General features: G+C 38.5%; 1 protein-coding gene across 2 annotated transcripts in view; it reads right to left on the bottom strand.

The window, feature by feature from the left end:
- Positions 1–19,572, bottom strand: part of DCN (decorin) — a 37,726-nt gene extending 18,154 nt beyond the window's left edge. Inside the window, exons 1-3 of one of the 2 annotated variants that reach the window (XM_056513207.1) lie at positions 19,370–19,572; positions 15,239–15,474; positions 521–633 (exon numbers count right to left, since the gene is read on the bottom strand). In XM_056513207.1, coding sequence (XP_056369182.1) covers positions 521–633; positions 15,239–15,446 — 321 coding nt within the window. In that variant the 5' untranslated portion in view covers positions 15,447–15,474; positions 19,370–19,572. Of the gene's footprint in view, positions 1–520; positions 634–15,238; positions 15,475–16,642; positions 16,707–19,369 lie in introns of those variants that run through there. The other variant, XM_056513214.1, reaches the window with a different exon arrangement.
- Positions 19,573–20,738: the final 1,166 nt, after the last annotated feature.

Below are 20,738 nucleotides of genomic sequence, written 5' to 3'. Positions count from 1 at the left end.
GGATGAGGAGCTTTGCTAGGAGAAAGTTATTGCAAAAACGCAATTTCATAGTTGTGCAGGGGGCAGAAGAGTAATTTGGAAAGATTCTTGAATTAAAATGAGTACAGAATATCTGCTGACAAACGTGGCACATAAAAATCTCTGTGAGCTCAGACGTAGGAGGGGCAGGAGCACACTAAGAACGAGTGAGGTGGCAGGGCTGAGATGGAAATAACCAAGTCACTGAGCCAAAGAGACTGAGAAGGTAAATAAATATGTGAGAGAAGTTATGATGGAGATCAGGGGACTGAATGGAGACTAGACAGGTCTTTAGAGCTGAAAAGGGCTGAGAAACTTCTGTAGTTTGACAAGAAAGCTTGCAGGAGAGAAATGGGAATAAAAATCGAAATAAATAGGCTAGGGTGGTGGAGGAATTTCACAAAATATTTAATTAGTTTTCCTTAAAAAAATGCATCACCAGGCCAAAACCACTGTTTCTCCCCATTTTTGTTGTTAAATACCAGTTCATTTATACACTTACATGAAGATTCTTCAGGTTCTTGAAATCTCCTTCTTTAATTTCAGTGATTTTGTTGTTCTGTAAGTCCAACAGGGTTGTGTCTGGGGGCAGGTCTCTTGGCACCTTTTCCAGACCTAGTGACAGTGAAAAGAACAATTAACTTTAAAAGAAACTTTAAATAAGGAACAATGCCTTTCTCAGCAGCATTTTTCTTTCAGTAAACACCATTTCTAGAACTAATTTCCTGAAGCAGCTTATGAAGACTTATTTGAAAGTGTTTCTGTCTCCAGCCAGTCAAAGAGAGTTTTATTTACTAAGCTGAAACAACATTTATTTATTCACATTTCCATTATGCCTTTTCTGAGAAAATGTCTGAAGTATAGCTTGAAGCAAAGGATTTAGTTCGGAGAAAATAGTTTCTAACATGTGTTATTCCACTGAATTGTGTGAATAAAAATCCTTTTGGAAAGAGATATGGATTTATTATTTTCACTGGGTGTTAGCTTTTGTGGACAGAGAACCTTTCCTGCTTTTAAAAGGTATTAGGGTTTTTGAAAGAAGGACGACAGTTAATTATAACAATTTCCAGAAAAAATACAGTTTGTTTGACAGTAACTGAGTAAATTGCAGTAAAGTCCACCTTAAAAAAACCCCAAACTACCAATCCACCTCCCCCCTTTTCTTTGAACTGAAACTATGTCCAAGTTTTCTGGAGAACAAATCTCTTGGTTTCACTACAACTGCCAAAAGAACATCAGACAGTTTAAATTAAAGACTCTCTTTGGGACTATTTTCTGAATAGCTGATATGTAAGTCTGATGAAGTCATGGAAATGAAATTATTTAGTGTTAAATAACACTTGCTTTACCCAGCTTTCCTTTCATACTGTGACTTGGAATAAAACTAAATTTTTATAGTCATTCTGATTTACCACAAAATTAAAATGTTCTTTCCTAACTTTTTTTTTTTTTTTTTTTTTTTTTTTTTTTTTTTTTAACAGAATGTGAAGTGCTAAATGAATAGTTTGTAGGGAAAAATTTCTAGACACTAATAAAGTCTCTGTATGGACAGAAGTGGACTTCTCTGGGTAATATTGTCTTTTTACCAGTAAAGGTTTTAACTAGTATTCCTGAAGCAATATTTGAACTCTTCTGGGAAAAAACTCTCTGCAAGTATTTCCAGTGTCTCACCAGAACAACGGTGTAGTGCATGATATTCTCCTCAAAGGAAAGGTGTATACCTACACAAATTATCTTTTAAAACTGCATACTTATCCCATTGGCATTGCAGAGATATGATTCCCAGAGATAAGATGCTCTGCCCACCCTGCCTGTGGAGATTCCATCCCTGCAGATACTCCAAAGCTGTCTGGACACAGCCCCAGCAATCCCCTAAGCAGGGGAGTGGCCTAGATGGTCTCAAGGGTTGATGTCCAAATTCAACAGTTCTGTGATTCTGTGATACCTACTGCTCATCAAAAATGTAAGTTCATCTGTCAAAATCCTATGTGTAGCAAAACTCCTTCTCTCTCAACCCATTCTTTGAATATATGGGTTTATATGTAAAGGAAAATATGGTAAGATAAAAAAAATAATAAAATATTTGGATCAGATTTTAATTAAAACTGAGTGCAATAAAAATTTACCAGAGTTTTAATTACACCAGAATTCAAAAGTTTTAAAAAGCAGAATCGTGCAGCCTGGGAAGAATTAGTAAAACTTTCATAAACTGACAACAGCCAAAAATCACATCCCATCCTGTTTACCTTCCTGATATTCAGGGCACAAATATTTGATACGGATTAAGATTCTTCATGTTACTAAAACAACTTTTCCTCATTTAGGCATGGACGTTGTTCTTACTTCAGTTCCAAAACCCTCATTGCCTCCAGAAGTAGTACTAGAGTTCCAAATAAATAAGAATGTGATACTGTATACTTTGTATATTGGTTGTCTTTGGACAGTATCTGTCTTTAGTGAACAGGACTGATGTCAGCAACTAAAATATTCTTTCCCAAACACTGCTTTTTCAAGATCATAACTTCCTACAGTCTAGCAACTTCTATAGCATTCTTCACATATGAAGAAAAAAAAAAAAAAACAAAACAACAAAATCAAACCCAAGGGTTTAATTACTTATATTCAAAGTGGCATTAGTATGTTCTGGTTGTCAGCATTTTTATATCAGTGGGCTGGTACCTCTAATAAGTGGCAGACAATAGGGTGCAATGCAGCCATGCTTTGTGTGATGCCCTGGGAATATAATTTGTAAGAGTATTTGGGGAACACTTGGCTTGGCACTGAAGGGATAATTTGCCAGAGCCTAAACTTCAAACAAAACTTCCAGCTGTAATTTTCAGTTTCTAAATGCTTAAGTATTATCAATGAATATTGTAGACCTGATTATTTCTCAGAGTAATAAAGTTAGAATTTCAATGCTTCCTATTACAAAGATAAGACAAATTTAATAATCAGAAATAATTTCTGAAAGTTACTTATAACATCATTCTCCTGTCTGGTACTAGAAACTAGAAGGATGTGCAATACAATAATTAGCTCTGCATATAGAATATAATGGCCATCACTTGAAGAATTGAACTTTTTTTATTACCTATCCCATGTATATTGTTGTTCATTTCCTGAAGCTGTTTTTTAAAAAGTTTTCAAAACCAGCTATAGATATTACTTTTTTTTTTCCTTGACTTGTGTGGGTTTTGAAGAGAGAAGTGTAGATGAGTACAGCTGCTGAGGAGACCTTGCCTTATGAAAAGTGAAAGCAATTTAGTACATCCTCCAGCTGAAACCTACATTATCTAAAGCTCTCCAGTGGAGGAAGAGTTTATAAATGGGTGAATCTGACTTGTAAATCAGCATTTAAATAATTCAGGACTAAACTGCATTTGAGGTGTAGACCAGATCCACATCTACCTTGGCTGGTGCTTGGCATGCAGTTCCAGGTCTCTGTATAAGCTGGTGAACCTCCAGGGAATGCAAGTGGGAGGTGCATTGGTGGACTGCAAACTAATCCCTGTGCTGAAGCTCCCAGCCTGGACAGCACAGCTCCAACCTTTCTGGTCAGAAGCAGCAAGAGCAGATGGATGGGGGAGCCTGAACTGACCTGACAGAGTTTAAACCCAGTGGAGAAAATTGCAATCCCACTGGAAAGCTCAAATGGCTCCTGGGATAGAATTATCGTGTCCCAGAAAGATTTTTTTGGTTCTTCTGTCTGGGAGACAGAAGTTTAGAGGGGAACTGTGGGCTGTCCTTACTAGTCATTTCTGAGAAAGGCAAGTGATGCCCAAGTACTCCTGAAGCCATGACCACACATCCACCTACAAGTGATTTCCAGTGAAATATATGTAGTGCCAACCAAAAGGAAAACTGGTGTCAGAAAATATCAATTTGGTCTCCTCTCAATCATTTTAAGAACAGTATACACAGATATTCCAGTGCTTGGCAGTGATTTTTTATACATTAAAAGCTGCTTCTTGAAAAACCATATGAAAATCTCTCATGGCAGTCTGAATTTTTATGTGAATAATCAGTGCTACATAGTTTGGTATGCAACTCCCTGGAAGGCTTCTAGTTCCTAAGATTAGCTTATAATTGATTAAAAATTTAGATTCTTCTGCTTTTCCCACTGTATGTTAAATTGAAAATACATTTTTTTAAATTTTGGTTGAGTAAAACTAAATCAATTATTAAAGTTGGTAAATAAATTTTTAAAAAATAAATTTATTCACAAATAATAAGAAGTGGCATAGCTCCACCCTTCCAAAATTCTTGTTTACACTGAGATTAAGAGCTCAAAGAGTCTGGAAATGAAGGAGATATAATTAACAAGTTACTACATTATAGTCAAAATACCCTTTTGATTTGCACCAAATATATTTCTTTGGGAGATATTACTTCCTTATAGAAGCTTTACAGCCATAGTTCCTCTAGCCCAGCTCAGATCTCTAATATCCCTCATGAGTTTTTATAAGCAGGTATTTCCTACTGTTCTACAGTATCAACCTGGAGCAAACAATTATTCCCACCAGTATACATTTATGTGTGAAAAAATTGTTTACACATTAAAACACACGAAAAACAGAATAAGCCATAGAACTACAAAATGGCAAAAAAATGTGTAAGTTTGAATATTTCCTTCTCCTAGGATGAGGTTTTATTTTTTCCTAACTTTTTGTGCACTTCCTTGTTACACAACAGAGTTTTGAGATAACATGCACCATCAAAATGTATTCAGTAAAAGCCAGAATAGTTGGATCATTAACCAATTCCCTTGTCACACAAGAAAGGCTCATCCACAGTCAGCTTTGGTGGGGAGATGTTACCTGGACCAGGAATCCCTGCTTAGTGGGAGGATGGAGAAGGAAACTTTGCAGAAACCAAGCCTGTCTCTGTGGGATCTCATCCTTGGCAGAGTAGCCTTTTATTATAATTTCTTAAGCAAATGGCAGTGTCTGGCTTTTTAGCTGTGACTGCCTCACCTCCTGGGGAGGACAGAAGGCTGGTGGGTCTGGAGATTTTATGACACTGGAAATTTGGCAGAGAAGGGCCAAGGCTGGTATAACCCACCCCTTCTCTGGTCCCTGAGAGAGAATCAACCAGTGGCTAGCCATGTCCTGTGTAGCACTGCAGCCAAACAGGTGTAGGAGGTGTAGCAGGAATCTGGGGATAGTGTGAGGATGTTATGGGTTTTGTATGGGTGTATGCAGCAGGCTTTGTTGTTCCTGAGCAGGAATAACCTGCTCAGCTGCAGGAGCTGTGCTCAAGTGGCCATGGAATAGTTTAACCCACAGAGGAGAAGGGAGAATTTTGATCAATCCGCTGCTCCAGCTTCCCGGCAGAGAGAGCCACAAGCTATCCTGCATCCTGGCACGGAGCCACGTTCCTGCTGAAGCCATACGGCTGTGCAGAAAAGGAATGCAAGATTTATGGGGCCATGGAGGGAGACTAAGCAAGCAGCAGTCTGAGTCTGCAGCCCAGAGATGAGGAGGCTTTCCTGAGAATTGCATCTTTCCCACACTGAGACCACAGTGTCTAAGTAACAAATATGTGAACAGTGACAGTGATAAACAATTTTTACAGTTTTGTGGTTTGATTTTTTTTTTTTGGTGCGTTTAGGGTATTTTGGGAGATTTTTCCTCCACCTATCCATTTTACAAGCAGCAGGGATGGGACTTATTCCTCTGAATAAACCTTTGCTTTCCCAGCTGGAGAGCATGTGCTAAAGGCAGAGAGACATCTGAACGCTGGAGCTCGGGTACATGTGTTATTACATTGCAACACTCAGGATTATTATCACAGGGGCCATAAAATGGGGCTTGCTTCAAGACTCGCTCAGTTTTTGCAAACAGCTGCTGCCAGCTGAGGAATTTGGACGGAGCCCCATGTAATTCCCAGCCATGATCATCAGTGGCTGCAGTCCCAGTGGAGGCAGTCTCTCCAGCAGCTGCCTGGGCTGCCTCTGCTCTCCTGCTCCCACTGCATCCCACTGATGGGCAGCAATCCTCCCAGGGGTGAATGACCTTAGCAATGCCCTCAGTGGACTCTGGGGCAAACGAGGCTAAAGGCAAGTTTACAGGGTCAGGATCCTTAGTCACGGAAAACAGCTGGATCCAAGGACTGCTTTCTGCAAGGGTGGCAAGGAACTGCTTTGAATGCTTTGACTTAGAAAAGTTTACTGGTACTTTCCCAGGCTGTGTGCTACAGTATTTACTGGAAATTTGTTCTCTATTGTGTGGGATTTGCAAATAGGAGTAATTTCATTATTTGCATCCATGAAATAAGAAACAATTGTCTTTTTCTACAGACGAGTACCCGTGGCCTCCTTCTCTCTCCCACTTTCAAATTAAAGTTTGTTCTCCACTTTCTCCACTCTTGCTATGAAATCAGCAGTATTTTTTTTTTCTAACAGATATAAAAAAATCATTATGGAATGCATAAGATTCTTAAAATATATATTCTTGAAGGTGATTCACAGCCATTTTTCAGACTGTTTTCCTGTTCGGCAGTCTGAAAGTCTCTTAAGATCCATTTTGGGATTATTTTTATCACAGATCATTGTTTTTGTATATGTCTGACCCTTCCCATAGGAAAGAACAAGAAAACAAATGCCATTCCCTGCTGAGGTGGCCCCTCACAAGGGCAGACCCACTGACCTATTACCACACTGGACTTTTTTATCCCCCGAACATTTATAACATTGCTTCCCAGAACAGAGTGAGTAACACAGAGAAATAGAAACAAACTCACATGCATTGTGATCAAATGCAAAGTTCTCCATTGTGATTGTGCTAATAATTACAAAAGTCCTAGCAAAGGTATAAAGGTGAATGCATGGCTTTATCTGCTCTTTTCCACCTCCACCCACTCTGAGGAGTGAGCACATATTCCACAGCATAACGGATGTTGCAAGCCACAGCTGTTATGAATTATTTTTCAGAGCTAGTCACATTTTTGGTACAGATAGAGTTATTCTCCTGGCTCCAAAAGTTAATACCTAAGAGTAATGATATATTTTTTGGAGCTAAAAACTGAAGCAAGTTCTACTTCTGATTTTTAATTACAATAATCTCAAATGTGTATGCCTTCTGAAGATCACCAGCATTTTTGATAAAAATATCCTGAAATAATCCTTAGACTTCAGGGATGAAGACATTAAGTGACACAAAAATCAAGTATTATGAGTTTTCTAGTTAACTCCTAGAATCATCAGCTTTACATTTCTCAATGCCATTGTTTCAGACAAAAAACATCCCATCAGAGAGCAGCAACTGACCCGTGTGATTTGTGCAATCTGCCAGCACCATGTGCACAATGGCTTTACTCAAAGTGGATGCAATGCAGATGTACTATCCATGAGTACTCATGCAGTAAGGTGAAACATTTATTCCTTCAGTAGTCATAAGAGAGCATTTCAGTGGCTCAGAAAAGTGAGCATTATCTAACAAATTATGTTTTGAATGACCCTTTGGAGAAATGTAATTTGATGTTTACCTCTGCAGTAGTTTAAGTTAGCAACAGGCAATAGATGACAGTCTGAGGATACTTCCCTCAATTTTTACTTTGGGATTTACCAGAATTTTCTCTAAAATAATGCCATAAAGAATCATGTGGGGGAGGTCTTCTCTGGTTTCAAGTAAACTTACCCCGTCCTGTTCTGACCACATGGTCATTACACAGCCCTAGTTTATAACCTGAGGGCAGAGATATGTTCCTGGTTATTTCAGGTACTTCTAAACATAGCACAGCCATTTTTCATAAATGTTTTAGAATTGTTGTCAACCTACTCTCAGACAAACATAAAATGGAAGAAGCTGCTGTGGTCATGTCTGTGACAGTGAATAACAATTAAACAAATTTTGGAAGAGAATTTCCTGACTGAATCACGAAATCTACAGACCTGCTAGTTCCCTCCTTCTACTATAGGATGTTATATATACCCTTATAACTCTTAGACATATTTGTTTTGTAACTTCTTTTATTTTGTCAGACATGTAGTGATAGAGCTTCCCCAGGTCTTCTGTAACTCTAACAGCCATCTCTAGCCCAGAAGATGCAAACCCTCTGTCACAGAGTGAAAGAAGAGAAAGTAAATGTTTTCTCCTAATCCTGAAAACATTAAGATTTAAATTCAATTCTTTGCCTTTGCTCTATATCTCTTAGGCAGAGATGCTCAGCAATGAGTTGGATTATTGCACCACTACAGACACTTTTCTTCCATGCTGTCCTAAAATCTGAATTCATTGAGAAACTCTGTAGTTTCTGAGGTCCACTCTGAACAGTAGAAGGGAAAGCATGTACTCTAGCATAGAATCTGAAATCATTCTAGGCTTTCACATTTTAGGTGATAGAGGAGATCTGAGCAGAAACTGGTTCTGGGATGCCTTATTGAATGCTTCTGTTGCACTAATGTTGTATTACAGGACTAGACTGTAGCCCCATTTACACTTGTACATGTTTTAAAAGCTTTGACATTTCAATAATTAATTTGTCCATTTGAGATTTTTGCCATTAAATCCTTAAAGTTGCCATCAGGTGGGCAGAAGTTAAATTAATTAAAATTAAAACTGTAAGCATCCTTTCCTTAACAGATTTTTTTAAAAACTAAAAACACTACAAGTAAATCCCAGGTAACAAACACAAGGATGGTATGGGATGCTCTCCTGGATGCCACCATGTGAGTATGCATGCAGAGTGTACATAACTTCTTTAAATACTGCTTTTCTCTTTTTTTCATTTCCTATTGGCTGCACACAAAGCTTGCAGTGGAGTTACCTATATAGCAAATGCAACCTTACTAAAATCAGGGTCATTTGTACAGAGCTGTTTGAATCTCACAAGTTGAAAACTACAACACAAATCCCATCTTTTTTTCTTTTTTTCCCTCCAAAATCCCATACAGGCATGGTCCTTGGTTTTGAGGTCCCTGTGTGCCTGTGTTTATTTTTTCCACCTCTATCTTTGCAGAGAAGCCCATTAGAAAATTCTTTTTGTTTTTTTTTCCAGCTTGGAGAAGAGGAGTCTGAGGGGAGACCTCACTGCAATTTACAACTTCCTGGTGAAGGGAGCAGGAGGGGCAGGCACTGATCTCTTCTCTGTGGTGACAGTGACAGGACACGAGGGAATGGCCTGAAGCAGTGTCAGAAGAGGATATTATAAAAAATATATAAAAATATAAAAAAATATTATAAAAAAAGCCCTTCACACAGGAGGTGGTTGGACACTGGAGCAGGCTCCCCAGGGAAGTGGTCACAGCACCAAGACTGAAAGAGTTCAAGAATAACTTGGCAACACTCTCAGGCACATGGTGTGAATTTTGGGGCTGTTCTGTGCAAGGCCAGGAGCTGGACTTTGATGATCCTGATGAATCCTTTCCAACTCAGAATATTCTGTGATTGTGTGATTATCTACCTACTTTGCTTTCATAGTGTAAAGGACAACAGCACTTTGTGTGACAGCCAAAGAAACATATAATTCCAGCATCCATCAATATGTCAGGGAAGACATTGAAAACAGGATGAATAATTTTTTTTAAATGGCAATATATTTTAAAGAATACACTTTTTGATTTGAACTTTAGGAAAAGACTGAACTATATTCTGAAAAATACTTAATTTTCCTGTCACCTGATTATCTTCTTTTGAGCCACTTCTTTTTAACCAAAGATTCAGGGTATGTGTAAAGCAAAATACAGACCTCTGAGTCCAAATTTGATAAGGCTAGGACACTCCAGTCTGGGTTTGAAGCTGATGTTTTGAAAACAAAATACTATGGTAACTGTGTGAACAGTTTTCCTGGAGAGCTGGGTGCTAATACCAGAAGTTTCTTGCTGTTATCATTGGTGACTTCACACAGGACCTGAATTCCTAGATCACCCCCTGTTGCTGTGGGCTCTCAGTGAACACTGGGAAGGAACTTTCTGACTCTTTATCTCTTCCTTGGCTGGGAACCCTCCACAGTTAAATACCAGAGGATTTTTGTTGTGAAAACACAGGTATTTTAAAAATAGTTATATGTCTTACCAAGTAACACTCCCCACAAAGGTATTAAGGACATAACACACATACCAGTCACACCTGTTGGTCCATAACACTAGATCATGTAAGGAGTGATTATTACAATGTTTTAAACATTGTAATCACCTTTAATCACTTATAATTGACTCACCTTTTCCTAACTATCTATTAGCTATTTATTAGTGCATTGGGACATTTTTAACATGAGCCATTGTGACAGAACAAGCCAGAAAACAGTCACTTCTCGTATCACCTAGACTTGGCAGTCTGGATTTCCATTCCTGCCACTAGGCTTTCATAAATGGCATTTCCAAGTCCAAAGCAAGCAAACAACAAAAGAAAACATACAAAGTTGGTCACTGTTACCTTGGAGTAAGCAGTAAATAAGGAAGGGATGTACTTAGAGTGGATTAATATTCATCTAGGATCATGTTTATCAGCTGAAACTGGAACATCAGTAACTCAGGTGGTGGTGCAAGAACACCTGTCTTTTACTGCCCTACTGGCAAAAGATAATGGCTTTTTGTTAATATAAAGTAGTCTACATCCAGGCCAAAATATTTTTTCTTGACATTTTTCAAGAGTGTTTTCAAATTTTTGGGTTCTTGATTTTATAATTTTTTTCAGAATGTACTGAGCACAGGGCTTTAATTCATGTTTTTTAACTTCTAGCACATCCCCAGAATTATATTGAAGCAGAATATATACAAAAAATTTAATAATTCATATCAAATTTATCACAAAACAAAGATGGCAACCTGGGTTTATTTTTCCTTGCCTTAATTTTAACACACATAACTTCATTAATCTGAAAATGAGTTGTATAGCCTGCAGTGGTCATTGCCCTGTCCTGGCAGTTTGGTTCTCCAAGAGTGATGCATCTTTTCTGTCACTGACATCTAGAATCTGAGCATGCTGTGATAATTCATATAGATCCTCCAGTCTGACCTCCAACATGTTAGGAGTATCCCAATTCACCCAGCCAGTCTGTGCAATGCCCAGTGACTTGTGTTTATTGACAGCCTAAATTATGTTGGGCTAAAGAATGCCAGTTTTAAGGCCAAGGTCTTTTGATGTAGATGCTATTTTCAGTATAAGTGACAGAATACTTTCCCAGATTTCATGGCTCCTTTTATAATAAGAGTAATTTTGGTAAATGATCCAGTTCTATGAAGCCAGGGGATTTCATGAGAGCATCAGCTTCTATTAAAAATAAAAGCAGCAAAACTTTAAGCTGCATTGTAAGAAAAAAGAGAAAAAACTTGTCCTAAAGGCTCATCAGTGACAATGTAAATACACAATTTTTTTAAAACTAAAAATTGTATTTGTTAATGTCTGGCCATTTAAGGATACACGCTTTCTTTCATTGCTTGTTTAGTAATCTGTAAGATTTTGAGCTGAACATTTATCTTTAAAGATTATGTTTCAAACCTAGGTATATTGCAAAGGAGATAATTTCCTTTAGAGTGAAAAATGAGGTTCTCACATGGAGTAAAAATCAGAAAATGGGTGTTCAGATATTTCTAGAAATATTTCATACAGTGAGATAAATTTTGCCAACAAATAAATTGCCATGTTACAATGGTTCAAGTGTTGAAGAGCCATCAGTTGATATATTGAGACACTCTATTTGTTCAGATAAAACTGCCCCATGTTACCAGATCCCAGTGATAATACTTTACATATCTGTGGGCTTTTCATCTCCTGATGTCAAGGTGCTTTCCAAACACACCCTCCAACATCCATGCTGAGCTCTAATGTACTCTTCTTTATATAAGCTGGAGAAACCCTGCATTTCTGAGCTGTGAGCAAAATTTGAATTTTAGCTGCAATACTGCTTGAGCTTTCTTTGCTGACATCTCTCTCTCTCACACCTTTTGGAAACCACTAAACCTCCATGGATACTCCCAGTGAGAGAGATGGAGAGACCCCCACCATATCCTGTAAGGTCTCCAGGGAGGGCAATCATTCCATCCTGCACAGAGACACTGCTCATCTAGAAGGGGCTGCCAGACTTATCTGAAGGTGAAATAAAGCTCTGACCATCACCTCTGAGTGTGCATGAAGCATTCTGCATCTGCTGCAGGGATGGGAAGTCACACACACATCCTCCTGCCTACCAGGGCACCTGGGATGAACTTTGCTTGAGACTCCCTTTGGGAGGACAAGATTTTAAATGGAACTGTTAATCCTTGCTAGAGATTCTGTTTGCCTGGCCAGCTGACTGCATATCTTCCCTGTACATATTCCTTTAAAACAGGAAAAGTGGCCTCTGAGCAGCTACATCAGCTACTCCCCACCTGTACTGTGCTCTGAGAAGGAAGGTGTTTGTGATTTCTATGGAAAGCCTGGATATAGCATAGCAATGTCTCATACTGAAGCATGATCAAAAAGTGAACCTGTGGCTCCCTTTTAACAGGAGGCAGATTCATAAAAGGCAGCACTTTTATAAATACAGCACAGTGGCTTTCCTTGAGATCCTTGAGCCTGTTCACAAAAGTAACACATCTCATGAAATGTAGGCACATGAGGTTCTGCTTTTGATCCATTAGTAACCAAAACTTAGAGAGAATTCTTTTTCAGGATGTGAGAAGGCAGCCTTCTCCTTCTTGTCAACTCAGCTCTTGGCTGGAAGGCAAAATAAATTTGTAGGTGTGTGCTTAGGAAGATGTGACTGAAGCTTAAGACTATAGGAATGCTAAAATTCAGCTGACAAGAGCGTAATTGGACCAACTGGGCATTTTTTTCACTGTTTTTATTGAACTTGGATTTTATTTTTTTTTTTGTTATTCTCATCCAATGCTCATGAGAAAAGGGACAACTCTGGATCCAATAGTTCTTCTGTGGTTTCACATAACCTTGTGTTAGGTGGTTGTTTTTTCCTTATGAAGTAAGAATCTACAAATAGCAGATGCCCATTTAGGCATGAAAGAAACAGGCTGAGGAAGAAGAGACCTCTCCATATGTTGCCCATGTTAGGGTCCTCCAGCTGCCTTGCTCTGGCATGTCCCCTGGGCTCATGGCTGTAAACACAACTTTCATGCTAGAGAGGGAGTAGAGGAAAGCATCCTGATTCAGGTTTCAACTTTCCTTTGTGAGAATTTATTTAGGAAGGTCTTAATATACCCTTGTGAAGACCCTTGTTATTGCCTGAAATTTTTCTTCAACTAGTACCCATGGGACTAGATGACTAAATTGTTAATTTTGGAGGATGGATGTAGCTAATTTGGTTGGGTTGGAAATGCCCAGAGCTGAAGGGAGAGGCAGAACTGTCATTGCTAGTTTCACCCTTCCTGTGTGCACATCACCCTCCTGATCCTTGGAACACCAGCACCCTTCATCCCACAGCTCAGGAGCACAAGGAGTTACCTCCACAGCTTGCAATGAAAGGCCAGCAGCTGCCTTTTCTCAAGTCAGCAGGTAAATATGGATTTTCCTAAGTCTGTCACACAGGGCATTGTCCCATCTGGGGGACAACAAAATGGGTGAAACTTAAGGCCAATGCTTAATAATTACTTCCTTGAGCTCTGCCAGGGAAATATTATTTATTTATTTCTCAGGGCTGCATATTTTGAGCCCAGGTACATCTCTTTTCCTTTGTACCAATGGGCTGGATGTTATCAGCCCAGCTGATCCAAAAGCACAATCTTTTCATTGTCTGATATGCAGCAGGGGGGTTTAAATAAAGCTTTAAAAGCATCTCTTTTTTTTCACCCCACTTGAAATTATCTGGCAAGCACTGACCTGGGGCCTTAATTGCTGTATTTCTGAGTCTACCTGTCAGTAGACTAACAACCCAAAAGTATCTTATGCAATGGACTGTAAAGCACGTGTGTGTGAAGAAGTGCATGACTAGAGGAGCAAGCACAGGAGCAAAGGGTCCCTGTGTGAATGTCTCTACTTTTTTACCAAGTGAAAGCTCATTACATTCTGCAGAATTGAAGCAGAATGAGAACAAGTTCTCAAAATAACTTAAATTCCATCAGCATTACTAAGTGTAACAACAATAAAACCTAAGTCTTTCATGGCATGTGGGGCAACCTCCTCCCCAGTCCCCACTCCATGTTTGCTCTCTCTGGCACCTAAATGGTAAAAAAAAAGAAAATAGTTTTCAAGAGGGGACAGTACTGTGGAAGCTTTATGAATGCATGGCTAGGTTAGCCCACAGCTTTGTGCAGCTTGGCTTGCATTGTTCACTGGGTCTTTGCCAAACATATCTGTTGTGTAATTATGTGGCTCACTTTAATGAATTCACAGAAGTTTCTAGGGGTGTAGCTAAAGTTTCCCCTCCTTTCTGTAATTATACAACCCCCACCACAATGAGACACAGATCCTAATTGGTGGATTTGTGCCATGACTTAAAGGAATTATCAAAGCCAATGTTATAACATAAGAAAATGGAAACACCAGCTACACACTTAAAGAGCTGGGATAAGAGTTAAATAAAAAGAAGCTCTATAAAATCATGAGAAGCTATTTTTTTCCTTGTGAAAAAAAAACAACTCTAATTGAATTTCTGCACTGTACACTAACTAAGATTGAATAATACAGTTTAAACTAAGATTGAATAATACCAGTTTAAACTAAGAGCAGTCTTACTGAAGTCAACTTCATTAGCTGAGATTTCTGCATGGAAAAGTCAAATACAGTGATGGCAGACGTGGCTTCATATCCTGCTACTCTGACTATGCACACAAGCCCTTCCCTTACATGGGGGAGTAAGGAAGGTTTGTGAGAAATGTTCTCATGGTTTCAATTTATATAGTGTCTAAGAAAGACATTTAATAAGGGACTCCATGATGTGTTCATTATTTTGGAGAGTTTCCAAGCTCTTTACTCCAAAGAGCTGGTTCCAGGATGTATGATTCAGCTGGTCATTTTATGCTCACATATTCCTATGGAAATGGGATGCTGTGTTAAGGTACTAGACAGTATGATTAAAGGTGTCGAACCTTTAGAACCCTTTAAAAAGTTTCCATCCCCAACACCTGACCTCACTGCCTTTATTTAATATTCATTTAAGGAACAGCTTGGAAAAGCTAAAAGAGAGTCAGACATTCTGCACGATCCCCACAAGCGCCCATCACTGCAGAGCTTTGCAGCCTGGTTTGCACAGCGGGTTCTGGTGGAGCGTTTCCTTGGGAAGAGCCAGCGAGGGGTGCAGCCCAGGCCCCCATGGCGGGGCAGGCCGGGCAGGCCCGGCTCTGGCTTACCTAGGTCGGAGCACTGCACCACGCGCAGGTGGCACTGGCAGCGGAAGGGGCAGACGGGCCCGAAGCCGGAGATGACGGGGTCGTCCGTGGGAGCCATGTCTGCCGAGCCCTCGTCATCCAGCATGAAGTCAAAGAGGCCCTGCTGGCGGAAGGGCTTGGCCGAGCACGCTGGCAGCAGCAGCACGAGGAGCACAGCCAGCCCCTTCATGGCTTAGCTCATCGACTCCCGGCGCGACCTAGGGCCCAAACAGCGCGTTAGCAACACCAGCAGCTTCCCACTGCTGCACTGCTCCCACCCATTGCTGCACTGCTCCTTTCAATAAAAGAAAAATTGTAAAAATAGGACAGCTATGTGATAGGAGCCTGGTAACTCGTCAATAGCCCTTCTTTCTTTTTTTTTGGAGAGCGGTTTGAAGGCAACTGTAAACACATCTGTTTGCATATTTAGAGCCATATTTATTAGGAACAGGCAGGGCTGTCAACGTTGTTATGCAAAAGAGTCAAAGCAATAAGCTACATTTTCCATGTGCCTCTTTTCTGCCAACATAACAGTCTATTTGATTTCATTAGCATTTATTTCATGGCAATGGGTTTGACCCCTGGGGACAAACCTGAGGTTCCCAAACTCACTGTAATTCAGTATTTCATGTATTGAGAAATATTTTTAAGCATCAGCTTGCTGTGTGCTTTAAATTATAGCCTAGTAAAACTGACTGAGAAAGAGTAGGATTTAGTGACAGGGTGGAAGGTCTTTGGTTGTTTAAATGCACTATACTTCTTTCCTAGTTTAAATAGCACAATAAAATAGAATACAATGTTGTGTTATATTTAATATTCTTGGCTTTCTTTCTAAATGTTGACATCCACCCTGAGAATCCTTTGCATTGCTCTGCATAAGCTTTGAATTTATGCTTCCCAGGACTTCAGGGCTTCATTCTGCAGACTTTCACAGTCAGGAGCAACTTTACACAAGTATGCATTGCCATAGGTATTAACAAGAAAAGCTGCTTAAATACATGCTCTCAGGTCTTAGGCCTAGATGCATTTGAACACATTCTAGATTGTGCTACCTGTCTTGTGCACTAAGGAGAAATTACACTACTGCTTGCAGGTTTTGAATCAAGGCTGTAAAGACCAGCTAATTTTCTGAAAATTATAATCTTTTCTTGTGTATTTTATATAATGAAGTTCATACTTTACTAGTTTTAATTGATTTTAAAAAACAATCACAAAAAAAAAAAAAAAAAAAAAAAAAGAATGGAGAAAGAAAATAAATCTGCCTTCAAATTGCTAAGCAACAAAAAGCCAAACTTCTCATTTATATGGGAGCATTTTCTTAAAATGGATGGTACAGTACTAAATACAGATGCTGCTCTGCAAAAAAAAGCAAAAATGTCCACTTACTTCTGCTTCTTCAGGTAGATATCCTAGAAACACCTTGCCTGTGTGCTAGCTGGGATTATTTCTTTTTCTAGAAGAAGTTATCTAACAGTTAGGGGTGTGGTAGAGCATTTTTCAGCTCCATATTCATTGTTGGATGAAAAAAATGGAAGAGGGAGAAGAGGAGGACTGTCTCCCTCTCTACTTTGACATATGGAACCTACCAGGTAGATGGCAAGAATGAGCAGATGATATCAGGTGACAGTAGTTTTCTAACATGATACAACCAGGTACTCTAAAAGGAATGGTTAGTGCTAAGAAAAAGCTAAATATATAAAAAGCCATGAGACTGAATTTAGATACAATTTATATTGTGCCTGAGTTCATTTTCCTTTATGAGTTTCTACCTACAGGTGCCAATAAAACAATTCTCCAGAAACCTTTAGGTCTGGAGAATCTAATCTAAGATGATTAGGTTACCTAATAAAATATGCTGGTGTCTTAAAATCCTAGCCTACATTCCTGTGACCTACCTGACAGGAAGACCTGTATCTAACATCTTCAGATATCCCAAAGACTTCAAAGTGAAATCACATGGAGTAAAACACTGTTTATGTTGTCTCTTTCAGGCATATTTGTTTTCTTAGTTGGACATGAAAGTCCTTCTGCTCCTGGAACAGACCCTTACCTGCTGCAGGCACTGAGGGGGAGAGTTTTTAGCATTTCTTGCCAGCCAGGGCTGTGTAAACTCATGGCATGGAGCAGGGGCAGGCTGTGTCCCCATGTCCCCATCCTCCTGTGCTGCCTCCTGCCCTGGCTCCCAGTGACCTGGGGCTGTGTCCCTTTCCCTGCCAGCACAGGGACACCCCAGGATGTCACAGCCCAGTGCTGCTAATGCATGCTAGTGAGCTGTCACCAGGGTTAAATACAAAACATGAGTTTTGAATAGTGATCATCATGTGCAAGTTATTGTAAAATAACAGTGCAATTTAGTCATAATCTCAGATTAGAAAAAAAAATTGCTAAATGATCACCATCACAACAAGCTGCTTTGTAAAAATTTCCAATAAAACTTTACCCCAGTACAAATTAACTTTCAGAATATATATTAATAACAATAAACATTGGGAATGCTGCACATTAATCATTGAATGGTAGTGGTAGTCAGGACCTCTTAAAGACTTTCCTCAACTTTTTTTTATGTATTAATATGTTTTTAAAACCTTTTAAAATATTTAAAATTTCTTTATTCCCTCTCAGGGTCACTGCTGAAGTACCACCCATCCCAAGAATGCACAACCAGGATCATACCCTGGAGTTTAATTACTACCATTCAGAAAAGAAAAAAAGGAAAAAAAAAAAAAAAAAGGCACTTTGCTTCTCATTCCCATTAATATTAATGGCTTAATTTATCTCAGTTAAACCCTGTAGCAGGCCTTTCCTCTGGTCCCTGTTTTGCAGAAACTGCAATGAAATCAGAAAGAACTGGCTACAAAGGAAAGCTGTAGGAAAACAAAGGGTATCAAGTATATAATCTGAGGATACAGCAGAGAAAACAGCAGACACAAGCAACGTGTTAATCAGGATATAGGGACAGATATCTTCAGTCATATATGCATTCATTCTGCAGACACATGGATCTGCTCCTATTGTTTGCATGTGTAATTGAACATAAACAAAAGAAAAGATATACACAAAACTAAACTACCAAGAAATGTTTACACTTCACTCACAAAAAAAAAGGAGAGAGGACAAAAAAAATCTGAATTCTGTGACACAATATTTATGTCTGCAGGACATAACTGTTTAAAATTCCTTTAATTATGTGTTTACAATGGAGAAGAGTTTTCCACAAACAGAGGAAACTATACCATAGGCTTGGCCACATTTCATTTTAAAACACCACTGAAAATATGCTTCATCAGTTCACGTCACCACTGTATTGGTGGTCTTCTTGTCAGTTTACCTTAATATTAAGGTTAAATTATTAGTTCACCTTCTGTCAGAAATCTCTCAAAATTCCACAAAGACAGGCTAAACAATATTTTACAGTTTCAAAGAAATCCCCTCCATTTTATGTTTTGTCCATTTTGTGCAATAAAGTCTATATATGCAAACACAAGAGTTGGAAGGTTTAGAAGATAAAACTCTGTTAACAGGAGTTTCAACTGAATTTTCTTTTCTACTGTTTCATTCATAAGAACCTTCTTTAAACATGATTCCCTTGTTTGTACTCTGTAACATAGCACTCTCTAACATTACAAAGGCACACACAGAGCTGTTTCACTTCCTACTATGCATTTTTTTCTCTAAAATTGAAATTATATTCATCAGTGTGTGAAATATATATGAAGAAACACAGGAGAAAGAAATCAGAGTGCAGTTTAAAGCAGAAATGTAAGCACACAGGCATTTTTAACACTCTCTATATCACCGATTCTAAACCCTGGATTGCAGAGAACATACTGCTGCAAAAGTTTACAGCAAAGAAAAAGAAAGGACTATAGCAGTGCTTATACAAATCAAAACAAGAGACAGAACAGTCAAATAAACAGTAGGAAATCTGCAGAGTCTTTGAGAATGTATTCTCATGTTTCCAAGAAACAAAAGTGCTGCAGAGAAAGCTTAACATTATTAAACATTTAGCAGGATTTTTAACTTGCTTCTCTTAAAATTCAGATAGCTCTTGCCATAGACTTGCCGAAGTTTTATTAGTGCAGCAGAGTTCAGGAGAATTACTAAAAACCGTACCTTTTAATCCAGGGATTTGCAACAGGAGCTCTCAAAGCTGAGATGTAATTAAACTAAATATTCAACCCAGGCAGAAGGCTTTGCAGGTGTGGAAAGGAGGAGGGGGTAAATTCAGCTCAGTGACTGTCACTTGGTGGAAAACCCTCCTGCTTCTATTCCATAGCACAGTTAAAAAATGTTTCTCTCAATGAACACAATCCAGGCTGACACCCACATTAGATCATATGGTAATGATATGTCTCCTGTATTGTAGCCAGAAACTTTATCAGCTCTTTTGCTTTCTTTTCCTCCTTTTTCCTTTTCATTTGCTTTATTTCTCTTTCATCTGTTTACAATCCCAAACTACTTGTACATTATAAGACAGATTCTTAGCTGTAATTCATCCTACTTACTTTATTTATGTCCCTACAGCATATAGTTAGGAAAGTTTTCCTGGTTTTAACTATGGAGATTTTTTGACTCAATGAAAAAAAATACTTAGCTCTCCCTCTTGTTTATAGTATTTGGAAATCAAGGAAATGATATAAAATTAATCTTTGAGTTAGGCAAAGTGGAGATTAATATCAGAAGAAAAGGGTTAGCTTTAACAGTAAAACTATTTAAACAGATACCAACCTGCCTTTGCTTATGCTATAATCATTGTCAAACTAAGTAGTATATAGTTTAATATATTATTATCTTGTATTTTGTATGCATTTTTTCAAATGGCAACATGGTTTTGATATATATGAAAATCATGTTTTCATTAGTAAAAGGATTCTAGCATTTGTGGTTAGAGCTGCTTTATATAAACTTTGTTGGGTTTTTTTTTTGTTTTTTTTTTTTTTTTTTTCACTGTCTTCTCACCAGGACAGCAAAACAGAGGGGAAATTAGCTTTAACTGTTTGGGTTTTGTGTTGGTGGTTTTTTGTGGTTTTAATTGTTGTTTTTTTTGGTTGATTTTTTGGGGTTTTTGCTGTTTTTTATTTGGTTTTTTTTCTTAGCTAGGGGTTTTTTAGAGTCAGAGGAGGTTTTTTTAAAACATGGAAGGAAAAATGTATCTGACTTATTGTTTAGATTTATATTTTATATTAGTAATTTCTGGTTTAATGCAAATGTCAGTGGAAGCTAAAACGCAGTTTCTTTATTCCTGCACAATTTTGAAAGTCTAGTGAACTGAAATGAGAGCAAATACAATAATTACTATTTATTTAGTAATCCATACACATTGTGCACATGTGTAGTTTCACTGTGCTCTTTGCTGTCCTATCTAAATACTGAAGGCTTGTTTCTCTGTGTTTTGACTTGTATCCTTTTTATTTCTGCCCCTAGGCAAAGGCCAGGTGCAAATCTGAAATTAAAGCCTGTAAAATGATGCTTAAAAGAAGTC

The sequence above is a fragment of the Oenanthe melanoleuca genome, chromosome 1A, assembly GCF_029582105.1.
Source record: "Oenanthe melanoleuca isolate GR-GAL-2019-014 chromosome 1A, OMel1.0, whole genome shotgun sequence".
NCBI lineage: Eukaryota > Metazoa > Chordata > Aves > Passeriformes > Muscicapidae > Oenanthe > Oenanthe melanoleuca.
Note: the sequence above shows the minus strand (reverse complement) of the source record. Positions and strands in the feature narration are given on the sequence as shown.